This window comes from Sphaeramia orbicularis, chromosome 5 (genome assembly GCF_902148855.1).
Source record: "Sphaeramia orbicularis chromosome 5, fSphaOr1.1, whole genome shotgun sequence".
Lineage (NCBI taxonomy): Eukaryota > Metazoa > Chordata > Actinopteri > Kurtiformes > Apogonidae > Sphaeramia > Sphaeramia orbicularis.
This window is the reverse complement of record NC_043961.1, coordinates 52329896-52349088: the sequence shown is the minus strand read 5'-3', so window position 1 is coordinate 52349088 and position 19193 is coordinate 52329896. Positions and strand designations below refer to the sequence as shown.

Sequence of the window (19193 nt, the reverse complement as noted above, 5' to 3'; positions counted from 1 at the left end):
AATATAGACTCACATCTTTTCCCAAATATCTGCTCTCCCCAGCAGAAAAACTACCACATCTAGAACCTGTGGTTCCCAAATGGGTCAAAGCACTAGTAAATATATATTCTGTTAGATATCCTTTGCGGTACACATGTATTTTATCTTTAGGATTTTTTTTTTCATGGTCATTAATTTCTACAAAAAGTTTCAGTTTATTTTTACTTAACTTTACTCAACATTGACTTTTAAAAATAATTTTCCTTGTTTTAAATATTCTGCCTCTAGTTTATTACTTTCACTATTTTTATGATGTGATGTCATCTTGTTTTTACCTTTAATTCAACTTTTATTTGGAATTGGGAATTGACCTTACTGATATTTTAGTTTCTCTTGTTTTTAATTATTGTCTAATTAATTGTATTATTTGTACTGTTATTGTATAATAGTATGTATTATTTATATTTATTGTAGGAGCTATTTGTCTATTTAGTTTTTGTTCAAAATTAATTTGCCTTTTTGTTTACTAATTTAGTATTTTTGGCTAATTGTTTATTTTTTATTTGTTTTTTGTTTGTTTAAGATTTAGGATATATATTTTTTTGACTTTCATGGTTATTACTTTCATTCTTTAGTATTTAGCACCGTTTGTTTTGGGTTTTCTTACTGGTTTAGATCATGGACACCTGAGTATAAATAGGCAGCACCAAGTTAGACCATCATGCACCTGGGGGGGCCTGTGGTCACAGTCGTCAAGTCAGCCAGGATGAGCAGGAGAGACAGCAAAAAAGCCTTGTCGTTGTTGTTTGCCTGCAAAAAGCCTGAAAATAAACCACTTGGAATACATCTATGGTATGGACATGGTGTTTTTGATTACATAAACCCCAAACCCATGGTGCATCAAGTGGTTTTTGGAGTTATGTTAAAGTCTTAAGTTCAGCCACTTTCAAGATGATTTAATTTGGATGACAAATAGCCACTACGTTTATTATTTTTGTGTATTTAGTTATTTATTCTACATAAATGATCCTTTTAAACCTTAAGTAACAGTCTGCCTTCTTCAACTCTCGCAGAAATAAAATTTATCATGATAATTATTGACACCAACAGACATGAACATTATTCATTTTCATGGATTAGTCCTACAAGCCGTAGGTGTGACATGTCCAAATGTTTTTGTGCTTTGCAGCTTTACTTTTGGAAGTTGCAGATGTCGTTGCATAGTAGTAACACTAGAGGGCACTCTAATCAAACAATCAGTCTACACTGTGCAGCTCACTGTATTACTATCTAGACATCTGCTGTCATATCAGTTTTTTTTTTAACATTAATAGAATGTTTCCCTCACAGAATGTGTCATTATAATTCATAACAAATGTGGTGGGAACACTTTCATTCAGCTTCATTTTCACAGAAATTGTTCCCATTTAGAAATGGATTATCAAAACATTAAGCATCATTTCAGTGAGCATTTCTCATTTTTATGTGAGCCCTTCTTTTACCTTTTGAAGTGTGCCACAGTAATGCAAAGGCACATTTCACCAGCAGAGCCACTTGATCCCAAAATAACCACAGCGAGACAGAATATGTTGGTTCCTGCTGGTGAACCCATGTGCGTCTGTAACCTGGATATCTCTGGCATCTGGCCCCGTATCACTATGCCAGTAACTCCGTGACCAAATACTTACAAGATAGACTGGTATTATTATTATGGAAGTCCTGGCATACTGTGATGTGCTCTTCAGCTGTATGAGCCAAATGAATAGTGCTGCTGTCTCCAGATTCTCACTGGTTCGCTGCCAAAGGGGCTGCGTACATCCAGCAGCTGAGTGAAACTGTAGTTGAAGGTAATTAAATCAATTTACAGATACAGAAGCTCCGTCCCAGTCTAACCTTCTGTTAATCCTATCAACAAACTTCATTTTTAAGCCTCTTTTTTGGAACTTCCAGCTAATGAGCCACCTGTTAAAACTATAAATTCTATGCACGAACAAAACAGCACAATGAAATGCAAAACCTGTACAAGTATAAGTGTGCTTTACTGCCGTTGATCCTGTCATGTATTTCTATACAGTGTCTTCTTACAGCTGTGCACACATGTAATTATCATTGGTGTCATGGTTGATATACTATAGAACAATAGTAACTTGGCTTTTTAAACACTTTGTACACAAAAACAGCCTTCAAAATACTAATATTTACAGATGACATTGTATTGAAAAAGCAAAACCAGAAATTAAATTATTTATTGTTATAAAGACGTAGATGTTACATGTAATTGTCCTATGAGGAACAGTATAAATTCGTGCTGTGTAATTCTTGGTGTACACCTAGTTAGACTGACAAGATGAACTAGGGTTTGAACATGTGAAATTTTAGTTACCATAGACATTTGTTGGGGAAAAAGCTGATTCTGGACATGGATATGGACTTAGATAAAGAGAAAGGCATGAAGTGACAGGAATTGTTCATTACAGCGTTGGATAATACAGGCAATAACCATTTGGTAATGTGTCCACCAGCTCTATATACATGTTCTTCCACGGATCCAGCACCTTCCTGTAGATGTAAAGAAAGTTTTTTTTTCATTATCAAAAACAGCACTCATCATGGTGGACAACACTTTTAGAAAAGCTAAAAATATCACACACCTGATGCTGCAAAGGCCTCATTCCTTCTGCTGCTAAACTGGGACTGTAACACATGAACAAATAACAACAACAGCTGTTAAGGAAAAGTCAGAGTTACATTTTTTCCCCAGTATTTCTAAAACAGAGGTGTTAAAGAAACATTATCAAACTGTTGTCGTGTCCTGACATCCACTGCAGAGACTGAACCTGTAAACACTTTATCTGTGTCACTTGCACGTCTGACTGTAACTTCCAAGTAAAATGCTGTATCTCGGTGTCGCAGTGGAGGTTCCTACTGCTGACTCAAGGAAATGTGATTAAGTCTCCTAAATGAGTGCATGAGGAACCATTACAAAATTAATTTATGGGAGCTACTTCTTGGACTGTGTCAGTGGTAGAGGCCACCTTTTCCAAGTTTAGTGCCCACCATGTATGGAAAGTGAGTCATGCAGAAGGCAGATGTCGCCTCAGGACCCATAGGTCAAACTGTCCAAAACATTCAGCTCAATTATTCAGTTTTCAAGGCCTTCGTTTCAAGAAAAGAGGTGCAGCTCTAGTATAGGATGCATGACTCAGGTTTGTTAGGTAAGCTTATTGTTGTTTGTTATTAAGTATAATGAGCATTCAGATTCTGACCTGTAAAAACACTGGTTTATTTCTTGTCTGCATCTGCAACAACTGGCTCTGTTTGAAAAAAAAAAGAAAAGTTATCAGCAGTGAAAAGGTGAAAAGGAAACATAAATATAAATGTGATGATGACACCAAAAGGTGATGGATAAAGCAGTTTGGTGCAAACTTACGTTTGACCTCCAGCTTGCAGCTGACAAGAGCCTCTCCGTGATCGTTCTTGGCTCTGCAGGTGTACACACCACCGTCAAAGTTACCAGGCTTACGGATCTCCAGAGAGCAGATACCCTGGACGCAGATCTGCCTGAACTTGGGGTCGTCTCCAATAATCATCTGGTTCTTCATCCATTCGATCTTGGGCTGTAGAAAAGCAAAATAATGCAATAGAATGTTACGTATAATGTTTTACACACTTTCTTCATGAAGTATCTGAAATCATCCAACAAATAAAGACAAAACAAGCTGTTTCTATTTGTGTCCCCTTTTTGAAGCAAGCACACATCCAGTTTGGGAGTTTTAAGGTCCTCCTGGGCCCCTGAAGGGAATGTTGCACATCTGACCCTGCTTTCCTGCTGACCTGTCACTGCTAGGCCCTCTTCTCACCCTCCCCCTGCTCCCACCACAGGCCAAATTTAAAAGCAAAGAATACCAGACTAATCAGAGGCTTCCCATTAAGATCCGCAGTTGTCGAGTCAGTGGATTATGAGAGAAGAGAGAAGAGAGGGGTTCACGCAGCAGGCTAACAAGGACAGATCCACATCCATATCATTAGCATTAGTACAGTCGAAATACTGACAGCTACCGACGAGGGAGGGAGGGGAAGTGTTCAAAGTGTTGTTGAAAACTGTTCATATCTTTACTCACCACATTATGGCTTTATCAGGCAAGTGACTATTTTTGGTAATTTCCGCAAACATCTTTATGGGACAAGTGACTATTTTTAGTCATTTCCGCAAACATTAAATATGGGGCCAATCCTGTGCCTCAGTGAGGTCAAGAAGCATGTTGGTTTTTCTAACTATACAGTGATTCAGAAAGATTTTTTTTTTAGGAATTTTGAAGTTGTAAATAGTGAATATGAGTGATTTTTGTCAGTGTTTAGCTTTTAATAAGTGCTGTTCGGATGTTTTATGGCAAGAGTTGGGAGATTGTTGTCACACCATCTGACAAGGAGGCGGATGATGATGTCCAATAACACACTAAGGTTGAAATTTGGAATTTCAGAGTATTTCAATGAATGCCCTATAAAGGGTTAATATCAGCTGACAGGAGGTTGGTGTCATGGTGCACACAAACATTTAGTTAGTGGTTAAAGAGTGAGATCTCTACAGGAAAATGTAGAAATGCTGCTTCTGTTGGTAGATAAGTGCATACGCATTGCAATAAATGTTAGTTTAGTCTTAAGGCATACAGCATCATCATACAGTTTAAACATAAAAATAAAAGTGCTGCTCCGTACTTTTGGGGAGCCCCTGACAGAGCAGAGCAGTTTGGTGCTGTAGCCGACGGTAGTGGCTCTGTCGCTCAGGGCGGTGGTGAACTTGGGTGCCTCGCTGAAGTCGTGCTCCTTGTACTCAGGAGGCTTGTAGTCAATTCCTGAAGAGAGAGATTAAAGCACATAGTCAAATGCAGTTAGATTTTGGGTAATTGTGGTAATATTCAGCTAATTTATGTGAAAGATCAATTTCAGAAGATTTCTTTCTTTTATTTTTTCAGTTGTCTGGTTGCCATCCTGCGCAGGTGTGGGTGAAATTCTGTGCAATAAACGGTGCAATAAACTAGAGCTGCAACCATATAATCGACTCAAAGTGATCCAAAAAAATCATTCAACCACAATTCTCCTGAATCAAAGCTTTGTTTCCTCCATTTCTCTGCTGTTAACATTGGTTCCACTGTTGTGTTTCACATGGACGCTTATTGTGACGCACAAAGAAACTTCAATTCAGGAAAACTGCAATAGAATATTTCCCTTCAATCAATTCGATTCGATTAATCGAATTGTGAATTTTTGCATTCGCCTCAAGCACCTAATTGATTAATTGCTTGCAGCTCTACAATAAACCTGTTTCCCTATCCAACCTGTGGCATGATCAGCATGTGCACAGCTGTAAATTGTTTATATAGCTTTTTGGATTTTTTATTTGTTTTTATTTTTTATTTTGCACCAGAGAAAACACCAATGCAAAGATATGCTTTTATGTCAAATATTTGAGTATAGTTTTAATTTATTGCAATTTTAATTTTATATACCTAATATTTAGAACCAATATTCACTTTTAAAGTCTAAGCATCTTTGTGTTATTTATGCAATAAATTTTATACATTTTTCACATTGGATTTATCTTTTGTGTGGGTTTTTTAGCCTTTTGTGTTGATATAGTAGGTTAAAGTAAAAAAAAAAAAAAAAATAGACAGATGAGACAGATGAAGTTGTGCTGAAAAAAAAAGATACCAAACATGGGTGTAATAAATGTTTCTTTATATAGTATATAAAGGCAAAATCAAAAGTACTCAAAAATGGCCAAAATAGGTTCAGACCCCTAAGAGTTAAATTGCATGTTTAATTGCGTGACATCAATCAGTGTTGGGACTGTAGTTTAGAAGCTTCAGAACAAATAAATACGAAAGTGAAATTAATAAGTACATAAATAAATGAGTGTGAATTTCCCTTTTGGTGATGAAGCTACAAAAGTCAGACGTACCTGTCTTCAGGATCTTGGCCTCCTCCTTTGTCATGGCAGCGCCCTCACTAATTCCACACTTGTTCTCAGAAAACACTCTGAACTTGTAGGTGTTGCCCATGATGAGGTCAGAGATGGTGGCATTCAGTCTATGGTAATGCTCCAGCACAGTGAACCAGTCCTATGAAAACACACAGAGGGACGACACGACATATGAGCAGAGTTGAGGATTTACTGTGCGTGTCATCAGGGGATCGGACTATAATAACAATCACAATGTTATTTATCAATTCACACAGCAGTCAGACACTTACTCCGGTCTTTTTGTCAGCCTTCTGGATTGTGTAACCTGTGATTTCTGTATTTCCGTTGTCGGTGGGTGGGGTCCATTCCAGAGCCACATTAAAGCCCCAGGTATCCACGATTTTGACACTGGCAGGAGGTCCTGGCAGCTCTGTGAACGACCACACATGGATTAAGTGTCCAGTGTTACACCGTCAGTGTACATAAAACTAACCACTGGCATGAGTATTTTCGGTAACACTTTATAATAAGTACACACTATGAAGCATTAGTTAAGCATTAACAAATACTGAATTCATCATTTATACAGGGTGGGGAAGCAAAATTTACAATATTTTGAGGCAGGGATTGAAAGACAGTGTATGACCAATTAGTTTATTGAAAGTCATGAGAATTTATTTGCCACAAGAAAATTGATATAATAGAAAATGTTTTTATTCTATGTGTCCTCCTTCTTTCTCAATAACTGCCTTCACACACTTCCTGAAACTTGCGCAAGTGTTCCTCAAATATTGGGGTGACAACTTCTCCCATTCTTCTTTAATAGTATCTTCCAGACTTTCTCGTAATAGTTTTGCTCATAGTCATTCTCTTCTTTCCATTATAAACAGTCTTTATGGACACTCCAACTATTTTTGAAATCTCCTTTGGTGTGACGAGTGCATTCAGCAAATCACACACTCTTTGACGTTTGCTTTCCTGATTACTCATATGGGCAAAAGTTTCTGAAAAGGTATGGATAATAGTGTTAGGTATGATTATGACATCAATATATGTTTGGTTTCAAAACAATTGACGTAGTGTCTGCTGAGAAAAAACAACTAAATGTTCATTGTAAATTTTGCTTCCCCACCCTGTAAAGCACATTTCTGACATGAATACTCATTAATATATGGTTTATAAGCAAAGTTATAAATGTTTTACTCATCTTTCATAAGCTCGTCTACAATGTACTTAATGAGTGTATTTTCATACTTTATAAATTATGGATTCTGCGTGTAAAAATTTAGTATTGCACCACTTACAAACCAGTTATGATGTGCATTTATGTTTGCACATACACTATTCACACATGTACTAACGGTTAGTGAATATTTTAGTGGGTATTTTAAACTAACTCACACTTTTATTTTCCAATAGATGTCCTATAAACAGTTATTAAAACAGGAATTCATTATTTCAGGTAGTTCTAAAGCACTTACTACTCATTACTTAAGTCTATGGTGTGAGCTCATCTAAAGTGTGCACTATCTGTGCCATATAAAGCACTTATGGTAACACTTTACTTGAAGGTCTAGTTTATAATGCATTAAGCGCACATTCATAAGACATTATAATGCATTTATAATGCATTATAAAAGTCATTACAACAGTTTATAATCATGTACAACAACTTATACCAAGGTTAATAAAGTATTATAAGTGTAGGCATAATGTATTATAAATTCAGCTTTCATAATGTTTTATACATCCATACCAAAGCAGTGTGAAGGAATTTATTTTTTTAGGTGGGGAACTTTTGTTAAGTTTTGCCACTGGTCCCTATACCCACCCATTTTAGGGATTTCATATTTATTAAAAAAAAAAAAAGTATGTGTTTGAATTAACAAAGACTTAGAGCTGCCACATTATTTTTTATTTATGTATAAAGCAACATGTAACATTTCTATTTACCGCCTCTGTTCTTTTAATGTTTTGTTTTTGCAAAATAAAGAGTTATTAAGAACATTTTGATGTATAATTTTTGACTCACACTTTACTTAGAGCCAGCAGATACTGCTCATACGTCATCATACTTGTGTTATAATATCATACAATTGATAATGTGTTCTGTAACCCAGGACTGGAGATTCTTCCTACAAACACTGTTGTCACTTTGGTATGGATGTATAAAACATAATGAAAGCTGAATTTATAATACATTATGCCTACACTTATAATACTATATTAACCTTGGTATAAGTTGTTGTACATGATCATAAACTGTTGTAATGACTTTTATAATGCATTATAAATGCATTATAATGTCTAATGAATCTGCGCTTAATGCATTATAAACTAGACCTTCAAGTAAAGTGTTACCGCATTTACAAATGAGATTTAAAGGTTGGCAATGCCTAAAGACTCACAAAAGTCTGAGTTGTTCTAATAAAGGAAAGACAGCACATAGGATTATTAAAACACACTGCATGATTGAATGATTATGATTATGATTATGAATGATTAGTAAAACATTTATAACTTTGCTTATAAATCATGTATTAATGAGTGTTCATGTCAGACATATGCTTTATAAATAGTTAACTCAGTATTTGTTAATGCTTAACTAATGCTTCATAGTGTGTACTTATTATTATAAAGTGTTACTGTATTTTCACTAACCGACAATCTGAAGGGTAAGGGAGGCCTTGTCTTCAAAGTCCTCAACCTTCACACTCATCTCGTACACTCCAGAATCCTCTCTCTCGGCGGCACGGATGAACAGGATGCTGTCTCTTTCCGTGCTGCGGATGTTCACCCTCTTTGTGTCCAAGGGCCCTCCATTCTTTGTCCAGGACACCACAGGTTTAGGTTTGCCCTGAGGTACAAAAAAAAAAAAAAAAAAAAAAAGAACATAGGCACATGAAATAAAAAGCGGAACAGTGTTGTTTTGATGATACTCAGTCGTTTGTTGCTTACTGTGAAGGGGATGGTCAGGTTGATCTTGTCTCCAACATAAGCCACGTATCTCTGCCTGAGGAAGCGAGGCAAGCGAACCTTGGGACGGTCTAAAGAAAATCACAAACATCCAACAAGACATTAAAATCATTAGCCGGGTGGAGAATTTGATGTAGATTACGCACATGTTTTTTTTGGAAATGTGATAAAATAACTGTGTTTTGGGGCTGCAGAGCCGTGGCAGGGTCACCAGAGCAGCCTCAAATGGAGACTGCAAGGTGCCTTACAGAAAAACTGCCTCTGCTCAGTCTGCATTCTCCGTGAAAGGAGCTAATCTGTGGAACCTATTCTCCTGTGAAATAAAATCTTTGACAAGTTTAGGTTCATTCAAAAAACTTACAAAAAAATATATGTGCCAGAAACAGCAGCGTACTGTTTCTTTGCTTTAAACTGATTATTTTCTTTCCTATACCACAGTTTTGTATGTAAAAGATCAGTTTTGTATGTCTCTCCGTTCCTTTCTGTATTTTAACTTTTCATAAAAGCCCATCTAGGGACCGGTGCTGCAAATTAGCTTTTGCTATAAGCACTATGATGCATGCATGGGATTGCTGTGTTACAGTTGGTCTATGTCTTTTGTATCTGTCCCTATCAAATAAACCAAATAAAAGTAAAAAAAAAAAAAAAAAAAAAAAAGAAAGAAGTGGTGTGTAGAGTACTTAAACAAATAATGGAGTATGAGATTCCAATGTGCTGTGGTGTTGTGTATTTTTGTAACTCATCTGATGGAAATGTAAGGGGAAACAACATATACTTGGTTAAGATACTTTTAATGGCTTGCAAAAAAGCTATTACAAAAAACTGGGGAAGGACAGAACCACCAACACAGTACCAGTGGATCGCAATTATTGATGGAATATATACAATGGAAAGGGGGACTCATAGACCACGACTACAGGAAGCACAAATGGACAAAAAGTGGAATAAATGGACTGTTTACAGAGCGAAGAATGACGGAAAGACTTGATAAAAATGTGTTGTAATATGTATAATGTACCCAAGCAATGTTGGTTTGTTCGTTTTTCATTTTTTGTTGTTTTGTCAAATATGTGTAAAAAATTTCAATAAAAACTTAAGTGAAAAAAAAATAAAAAAATCATTAGCCAGCACTATATGTCCTATAGAGATTTCCTTTTGTTTTGGTTATTGTTTGATACTTGTTAGCTGCGACAGACAGAAGCAGCTTAAATAGGATTATTAGACCCTGTTTTAGAGATCTCAGGGTTGAAACAAGAGGATCTGATCTCCTTTTGGGACCAACAAATCTAACAGAAGTCAATAAGATGGCGTGAGCTGATCTAAGATAATCTAAGCCTGTAAATTTCTTTGGTGCCATCGGGGTTTCTCTGTGCTTGAAGCGGTTGTTAAAGTAACTACCTGCCCTTTAATCCCTGCAGTTTTCATGTGAATGTTTTTAAAGCCCATATTGTCACTGTTGCAGATATTTTTGGATTTGGATAGAAACAAATCAAGGCAGACAGATGTTTGAAATAGTACATTTAAGAGGTTTAAACCTGCAATCAAGAGGAATAAAGCATTACACTATAATTACACTATTACCATATAAAAATAAAGCATCACTTTAATCACTTTAATCGGAAACATTGGTTCATCTGTTTATATGGACACTAAAGGTAAGATTATTGCTCTGTTTAATGGTTTAATGCGGTGCTTTTCAACCTTGGGGTCTCCACTTGGGGTAGCCTGGAATTCAAATGGGGTCACCTGAAATTTCTAGTAATTGATAAAAAAACATAAAAAATACAAATAAAAACTACAGTATGTTTTAATAATTCAATATACAGGTCCTAATAATTAAAACATCACACACTTTTCCAAATAAAAATTTTAAAAAGCTGCATTATTTACTTTATGTAGCCTAAATGTTGTCTAAAATTGATGTTTATTTGCAACATAGTATAACAAAATATTACATGAGCAAAAACAAATTAATTTTAGCAAAAAAAAAAAAAAAAATTCAATTTTGAATGTCTGATGTTGTGATGTTAAAATGGGGTTATGAGCCAAAAAAGGTTGGGTTTAATGAGACTAACATTAGTGCATATCGTCTTGCAACAGGTAAAAAATAACCTAAAAATTAAGAAATTGCTTGGAAACTTGGTGACTTGGAAAGTTAGTGACAGTGACGCGCAAGGTTATTATTGTTGACGAAAACTAACGACATGACGAAAACTAGAATTGTCAAAAACATTTTCATTAAACTGAAATAAATAAAAACTATAATTAAAAGAAGAAAAAACGATAACTAACTGAAACTGTATTGTGTGCTTATAAAACTAACTAAAACGAATAAAAATTATGAATCAAATTCCCTTTGTTTTCGTCTTTCTCAACGTCACATTGATATGAAATCAATTTATTTCCCTCAAGTAATTTTATCTGCTGGCACCATATGATATTTAAGGGTCTGTCACTTGTGTTCACTTGTGGTTTCCAGTCGTCCTCTGGTCCCCAGTCTACCTGGAAACATGGAGACTAAAGTTGGGAGAAAGCAGCAGAGTCCTGTCTGGGATTTATTTGAATACGACGGAGAAGAAGAGAAAAGATACGACAAAACTAAAACTAAATTAAAACTAAGCCTTTAGAAAAAAAAAAAAAAAAAGAAAACTAATAAAAACTAGCAAACCTGCTCTAAAAACGAATTAAAACTAAATGAAATAGAGAAAAAAAGTCAAAACTAAATAAAACTAAACTAGAATGAAAAATCCCAAACTATTAGAACCTTCATGTACACTAAAGGTAAGATTCTTGTTCTATTTAATGGTTTAATGAGACTAACATTAGTGCATATCGTCTTGCAACAGGTAAAAAAGAACCTAAAAATTAAGAAATCGCTTGGAAAGTTAGTGACAGTGACACGCCGGTGTGTGCTGTGCATGCTCATTTGTAAAAATAATTTGGTGAGAAGGGCCACCTGCTAAGTCCGGCAGAGCGACATTTGTGAGGACTCTAAATAAAGCAGGCATACTGTTGTATATCATCTCTCCTACAACATCTCATGACGCATGATTTGGAGCTACAGTTACATTCGCTCACATCACAAAGCTATAAAATCACAGATTAACTAAGCGGTTGACATAATGTTTTAAACAGCTACTTAAAAGCCACCGATTTGTGAAGTCAAATCTGAGCCAAATCACTTTTAGTTACCAGAACAAATACGTTGATGGCGTATTTGGTGTCTTTACACTTGGTGCAGACAGGATTAGATCTAATGAATATTCTTCCTGTAAAGTCTATGGCATGTTTCAAAATAAACAGTGAATCTCTGGAAGTGTCAGGAGATTTGGACGTCACCTGAGACCCACAGCTAAACCTCCCCCCGCTCTCTACTCAGAGACAGGACACACTGGAATTTACCATCCGCCCCTCCTGCTCGGCCCCCACCTGCTTACAGTCAGATCACTTGTCACCATCGATCTTGCAGAAAACTGCCTGACACTCCTCAGCGTGAGCTCTGGCACTAAGCACAATGCAATGCCAACCTCTCCGCTGAAAAATCTGTGTTAATAGCACAAGCATGCCGCAGAGTTTTTTTCTAATCTTTGTGGTCATTTTGTAGGAAACCATTCATAAGTTGATTCTATATGCGGACTGCCCGCTATGGTGAATATGAACACGGCTGCTGAAATACAGCCGTGCCCCCCCCCACCCCCACCCCCAGGGATCAAATTGCCTTCCCTCCCTGTTGAACTCTCCATTACGCATAACGGTGATTTGTTACTGAGCCAAAGTGACACAGCTCCTCCTTTTAAAGCCCCCAGGGTCTGATCATCATTTTACTGCAAATCACTTTAGATATACTGTCTATGATTAACACTGTTTGGTGTACGGTATCAGTAAAACCTCCTACTTAACAAGCCAGTGATTGCACTTTGGCCGGGTGGATCAGTGGTCCGACTCAAAGTGGAAACGAGTGCGAAGACCATAGTTTAATACCATTAACGCAGACGCAACGTGCCAAGCAGACATGGACAGCTGAGAAGAAAGCAGTGCTGAGCTGTTTCTGTTCTGACTTCTGCCCTTTACCACTCACATTTCTCACGATAAGTGGGTCTATAAAGTTTAGGCAAAATCTTTGTCAAGTTATTTCCCATATTTGTTTTGGAATATTTTACAGACTTTACGACTTAATTATGGAGCGACATAGAGAGTTTCATCACATAATATTTCTTGTAGACTGTTATACTTCCTTTATGGGAGCCATTGCACTGTCTCCCTGCATCATTATACAACTGAATACACACTGATTTACCAGAGAGGTTAGATATGAGTAACACCAATGCACTTTCTAGATAGATTTTATGTATTTATAGTGTAACAGTGTCTATTATTAATATTTAAAGAGTTATTTTGCATCTTATGTGTATTTTAGGATTTTTACAATTCCCCAAAATGGTTAAGATCTGATATGACTCTGATATGAAGATTCACTTTCTATTCCATTGTTTGCGTTTTACACATGGATCTCCATCTGTCTTTGTGAGCACTTCTTACCAGCAACCTCCTTGACCAGGACAGCCTCAGGGAGGGCGAGTTCGGGGCTACGACCGCCGGCGTTAACAGCCACCACGCGGATCTTCAGGCGGTCACCAGTGGTCTGGTTCTTGATAATATAACGGCAGGACTTCTGCAGATCCTCATTGACTGCCTTCCAGTCGTCAGCTGCAGAGAAAGATTGCGATCAGTCAAGACGGGACAAATACAGAGGTGTTTTTATATCAGTGTTAATGGGAAAATATCTGGTGCTGTGAAAGTGAAAACTGCAGATCTGCAATCTCAGCAGATCATTCATAGAAATGATAAGAGACTGGATATATAGTGTCACACTAAGTTTCCTAAGGGATTATGTTTGTCACAAATTTCTTGTATTAGACATAAAATTGCTGTTCTATTGTAAACAGTGTGTCCTGACTGCTAAATCAAGGTCACATTGAACTGCTGCTGATATTAGCTTAGGGCTGTAAGTCTAAAAGCAGGACCTCCAGCGAGACCACAGCAGCTCCTGAAATGCCCCTCTCCTTGTAGGGAGAAGTTAGGTAGCTCATGATATAACTCTGGGAGTGACACTTCAGGGACAGCTGCAACTGAGATGGCTGACCCACATTAAAACAGAAATTTCACATGTTCCTGAGTGTACTTCAAAAGTCTTTCAATGCTGCTCCACCGTGAGTGTAATAATAATTGACACATAAAAGCATAAAATCAGCTACAAAAAAAAATCCAGATGTCAGTTGACATTTTGTCTCAGAGTATTAATACTCTGATCCCTTTTGTGCACATGCCAGTCCTCACTGCACCTGGTAAAAAGCAGAGCGGGACTTACTTCCGTCCTTGGCGACTTCAATGACGTATCCATCCAAACCTGATGGTCCGATGTTCTCTGGCTGGCTCCAAATGATAGTGACTGAGGTGTCATTCTTATCCTCGACAAACAGATCCAGGGGAACACTGGTGGGCTCTGCAGAGGTCACAAAAGATTGGAATTAGAGTGAAAAATGAGTCATCTACATCAGAAATCAGCTGTAGTTCACTAGACGCCACACTCTCAAAAACAGAGGTACCAGTTTGTACTTAAAAGGGTACAAATGCTTGTCGCTGGGGGTGTACTTTTTTGAGAGACATTTCTGTACCCTTTCAAAATAGTCCATTTTTGTACCTTAAGTACTTTACAGAGAAAGAAAACTCTCATATAGTTGATAATGCCATGATGTTTAAAGTTTAAACCTAAAGTTTAAGCCTAATTGAGAAAAAAAAAACAAAAAACAAAAACAGCATAGGCAAGCTATGACATCAAGACATGGAGGTGTGAATGAAAACTTGATAAAACAGAGATTATGGCAATAATCAGAGGTTCTAATAAGCTAAATAAATTATTAGGCTATTATCAATGAGCTAATTGGGCTATTAAATTAAAACACAAATTATTATTAAATATAATATAGAGTAATTACAGTATGATCTATAATAAATGATGCGCTAAGCCTAATGTTTGAACTATAATTACGCCTTCTGTTAAGTTCTCCTAGCCTATAGCCTATTCTCATGGTCTACACACATTTTTTAATGCTGCAGGGTACCTTAGAGTACACATTTGTACTTTACATAACTTTGGACCCTTTTTCATAGTCTAAAGGTGCAATTCTGGCCTCCTAAAGACCAATATTGTACTTTTGAGAGAACATTCTTAAAAAATGTACTTATAGGTGCATAAATGTTCTGATCTCGTACCTCTATTTTTGAGAGTGCATAGTGTAGCTTTTCTTTATCATTATACTGCAATAAAAAAGAGAATAAATGATGAAAGGAGAATCATATCAACTGAAGGTGAAGTTTTCTTGACAGAGTAGTGTTACCTTTGGGTGGAGGAGGTGGAGGTGTGGGTGCTTTAGGCTCTTCTGGCGCAGGTGCCTCAGCAGCTTCAGCTAATGTTAAATAGGCATTTGCATTATTATTATTATTATTATTATTATTATTATTATTATTATTATTGGCAGCATGTACCGAGCAGAGCGAACCTACAGCATTAAATGTCATCTCACAGCTCTCCGTCTCCCACACTGGAATTCTTACACTTACATTAGCTTATTATTCAGCGTATCTCAAATGACAGGACCAAAATCTTCTCAGTAATTTCAAAGAGAGGAGTGAGCAGGAAAATGTTTTGTTTTATAGGTTGTTTTACCATCGGCAGGTGCTTCGCCCTCAGCAGCAGGAGCAGCTTCTTCAGCGGCAGGAGCAGCAGCAGCTAATATTAAATGTTAAATATTAATAATTAGTGCAATGAGGCTAATGGGATACCTTCTAAAAGATGATAGTGAGCATGATGGATAGACCTACGGGCTATGGTGAAAAGGTTATTCAGCAGCATGTTAGTGTCGTTAGCTTTACCATTACCAGTTTGAGATGAATATTTCAGAGTTCTATGAAATATCTGTTTTTGAGTCAAGTGAGTCTTTTACCATCAGCAGGAGCCTCCGCCGATCCCTCTGCAGCAGGAGCTTCAGCTTCATTAGAAGTTAAAAAACATAAGCGTGAAGCACATTTAGTGAAGCTACCCTCATAATACCACATCAACCTTTAAGTGCTGATAATAATTAAAATACTTTTGTAAGATGGAACAGCATATGATGGATAGTGCTACAGTCAAAGATAATCACATTAGTGTTGTTAGCCTTACCATGTTTTACATGAACATTTTAATAATGCTTTAAAACACAGGTGTCAAACATGCGGCCTGGGGGCCAAATCTGGCCTGCCAAAGGTTCCAATTTGGCCCGCGGCATGATTTTATGGAGTGCAAAAATTACACTGAAGATATGAACAGTCAAAGGTGTTGAACTGGTTTTAGCCCAATGTGATCTGAAGTAAAACAACAGTCTAATAACCATTACAATAAAATGTGAACAACCTGAAAATGAAGTGCAATTTTAACAATATTCTGTCTGTTACTAAATGTTTTGTGGATTTGTAGATCTGATTAGTAAGTTGTGTTCATGAGTTGACACATAATATTGTAGACATTGTTATTTTTGTTACACATTCCAAACTTCAAAATTTCAACAATATTATGTTTGTGTAACATTGTGTGTAAATGCACATGTACAAGTGATAAATTGAGGCATAATATTGTTAAAATTCAGCTTATTTTTCTTAAAAAGTTAAATTTTTTTCTGGTTATTCACATGTTTTTGTGAAACGATAGTATGTAAATGTAAATATTTTCACAATTTAATGTTTTTTATTGCACTAAAATGAAGAGATGTCATTATTTATAGGTTTTGAAGCTATAATTTTAATGGTTCGGCCCACTTGAGATCGAATTGGGTTGAATGTGGCCCCAGAACTAAAATGAGTTTGACACCCCTGCTTTAAAATGTCTGTTGAAACTCAAGAGTCTGTTTTTACCATCAGCAGGAGCCTCAGCAGCAGCAGCTGGTGTTTCTTCTGCAGCAGGAGCTTCAGCTGATATTAGAAGTTAGAAAATATTGGCATCACATATTAGTGTTAGAGTTAGCTTCTCTGTGGAAAATCTACCTTTTAAGTGTTAAAAAAATATCAAAGATCTAATTATATATATGCAGCATAGCATACAGACTATGGTGCTTAGGTTATGAAGGAATCAGTTCGTGCTGTTAGCCTTACCATAACAAGTTAAAGCTCAACTTTATAACACCTACTTAGAATATTGGATGGAACTCATGTGAGTCTGCTTTTACCATCAGCAGGAGCCTCGGCAGCAGCAGGAGCAGGTGTTTCTTCTGCAGCAGGAGCTTCAGCTGATATTAGAGGTTAGAAAATATTGGCATCACATATTAGAGGAGTTAGCGTCACGGTTCAAATTTTGCCTTTAAGTGGTAAAATTAGATTTAAAAAAAGGCAAAAAGGTTATTGAGTTAGTTAGGATTGTTAGCTTTACCATAAAAAAAAATGCAGAATTTAATAACATCTACGTCATCATGTCAAATCTGAGTTGAAACTCAATGTGATTCTTTTATTACCATCAGCAGGAGCTTCAGTGGCAGCAGCAGGTGCTTCTTCAGCAGCAGGAGTTTCAGCTGATATTAGAGGTTAGAAAATATTACTACAGCATATTAGTGTAGTTAGGAGATCTATGTTACCTTTGCATGTTAATAATAAAACTTATATATCAGATGTTGCTCAGATAGTTTGATCTGCAGCAACAGGAGCATCATATATAAGAGGAAGCATCTTATTTAGATGAAAGGATGATGATTAGAGCAGTGGTTACAGATTAAAGGATCAAAATGCTTAATGTCTGTTAGTAAAATGACCGAGGTTTATGAGATCAGTTAATGATCAAGTTAATTAGATAATCTTTTACAGGGTATTTTAGTACAATAAGCAGGACCCGCAGTTTCCGTATGATCCCGACGGCTATAACCTCTTACCAGTACCACGCGCACCTTGGCAGTGACACGCGCACCTTGGTACAGAGCGCGCACAGACGCACGTGCGTAAAGGCACCGTTATCTTACCATTTGGAGACTGGATTGGAAGGATTTAACCCTTTCATGCATACTGGTCACTACAGTGGACAGCTATTCTACAGCTGTTCCCTTGTATATTCATGGATTTGGTTGTTCTTTTTTTTTTTTTTTTTTTTTACATACCTTTATAAAAGTTTTTAGACACTACATATCTTTTCTGACATGAATTGGTAACATTATGTAGATAAACCCCCAGAATCACAAACCCTCCCCATAGTTTTCACACATTTTATCAGTAAATAAATAAATAAATACAAATGTTTCTGTGCGTCAAAAATTAAACGTGTGGTGTCCAGCTGAGTGGACATTTTGGCAACTTCATAAAAAATAGGTTCATAAGATTTTTTTTTTTCATTATTATTTTTTTAAGGTTTTTTTTTTTTCCCCAGAAGAAAATTTTCAATCGCATTGTTTTTTTCATGCCTAAATAGGAATAAAAACACTCTGGAAAAAAAAAAAAAAAAAAGATTTAGGTTGTCATAGTTCGTGCATGAAAGGGTTAAATATAGAACTGGTCCAGGGTTCTTCCAGGGTCAGGAGAAGAACCCTCTGGCCTCAGAAAGGCGCTGCTCTCGGGGCATTACCGTCGGCTGGTGGTGGAGGGGTAGGGGCTTTGGGCTCCTCGGCCGGTGGGGCAGGGGCCTCCTCAGCAGGTGCAGCTTCGGCCTCTGCGGGGGCAGGAGCGGCCTCGGCCTCGGCGGGAGCGGGCTCCGGTGCGGGTTCCGGGGCGGGCTCCGGGGCGGCCGCCTCCTCCTCCTTCTTGGCTGGTTCTTTCTTAGCCGCCTTCTTGATCGGGGCAGGCTTGGACGGCATGTTGGTAGGTTGCAGCTAATTCCCAACTGGTGAAGTCCTCAAACTGTATCCAATGCCATCATTCCTAGGGGCTCAGCAGGCTTATATAGGACCCTCCAGGTTCAGGCTCCGCCCCTGAATGCAACACTGACTCTGGGACCATGTATGACTCACAGTGGCGGCACCAAGGGGGGGCATGGGGGGAAATGCCCCCCAGTCACAACCTTTGCCCCCACAGTTGCCCCCCCACCCAGATTTGGGCAAATCTTTGGGAAAATTTGAGCAACAAAGAAATATGAAAAATCCGTCAATGAAAGCGTACATAACACATTTGGATCCACTTCTAATCCAGGCAGACATGCAGAGGTGGTTTCTGATGAATAATATAGTTCTAGGTTCATAATGGTATGTGTGCCTTCAGTTCTGGAATG

General features: G+C 37.3%; 1 protein-coding gene across 2 annotated transcripts; it reads right to left on the bottom strand.

The window, feature by feature from the left end:
• Positions 1–2209: 2209 nt before the first annotated feature.
• mybphb (myosin binding protein Hb) lies at positions 2210–18825 on the bottom strand. Of its 2 annotated transcripts, XM_030133449.1 has the most exons (14): positions 18555–18825; positions 15645–15683; positions 15316–15384; positions 14286–14420; positions 13457–13624; positions 8900–8988; positions 8603–8798; positions 6232–6371; positions 5939–6098; positions 4696–4832; positions 3410–3596; positions 3246–3293; positions 2631–2673; positions 2210–2538 (listed from the first exon to the last, which is right to left on the bottom strand). In XM_030133449.1, the coding sequence occupies exons 1-12, from the start codon at positions 18781–18783 to the stop codon at positions 3262–3264; spliced, it is 1581 nt and encodes a 526-aa protein (XP_029989309.1). In that variant the 5' UTR covers positions 18784–18825; the 3' UTR covers positions 2210–2538; positions 2631–2673; positions 3246–3261. The 2 variants fall into 2 exon arrangements, with proteins under 2 accessions (XP_029989309.1, XP_029989308.1); XM_030133448.1 differs by lacking the exons at positions 15316–15384; positions 15645–15683.
• Between the last annotated feature and the right edge of the window lie 368 nt (positions 18826–19193).

What these genes read in the sequence shown, in the direction of transcription:
- mybphb (XM_030133449.1), bottom strand. Translation starts at nt 18,783, where the DNA reads ATGCCGTCCAAGCCTGCCCCGATCAAGAAGGCGGCTAAGAAAGAACCA. An exon ending in AGGCTGACAAAAAGACCGGA is followed by an intron (nt 6,099 to 6,231) that starts GTAAGTGTCTGA and finishes GTGTTTTCATAG; the next exon opens with GACTGGTTCACTGTGCTGGA. An exon ending in CTGCAAGCTGGAGGTCAAAC is followed by an intron (nt 3,294 to 3,409) that starts GTAAGTTTGCAC and finishes TTTTTCAAACAG; the next exon opens with AGCCAGTTGTTGCAGATGCA.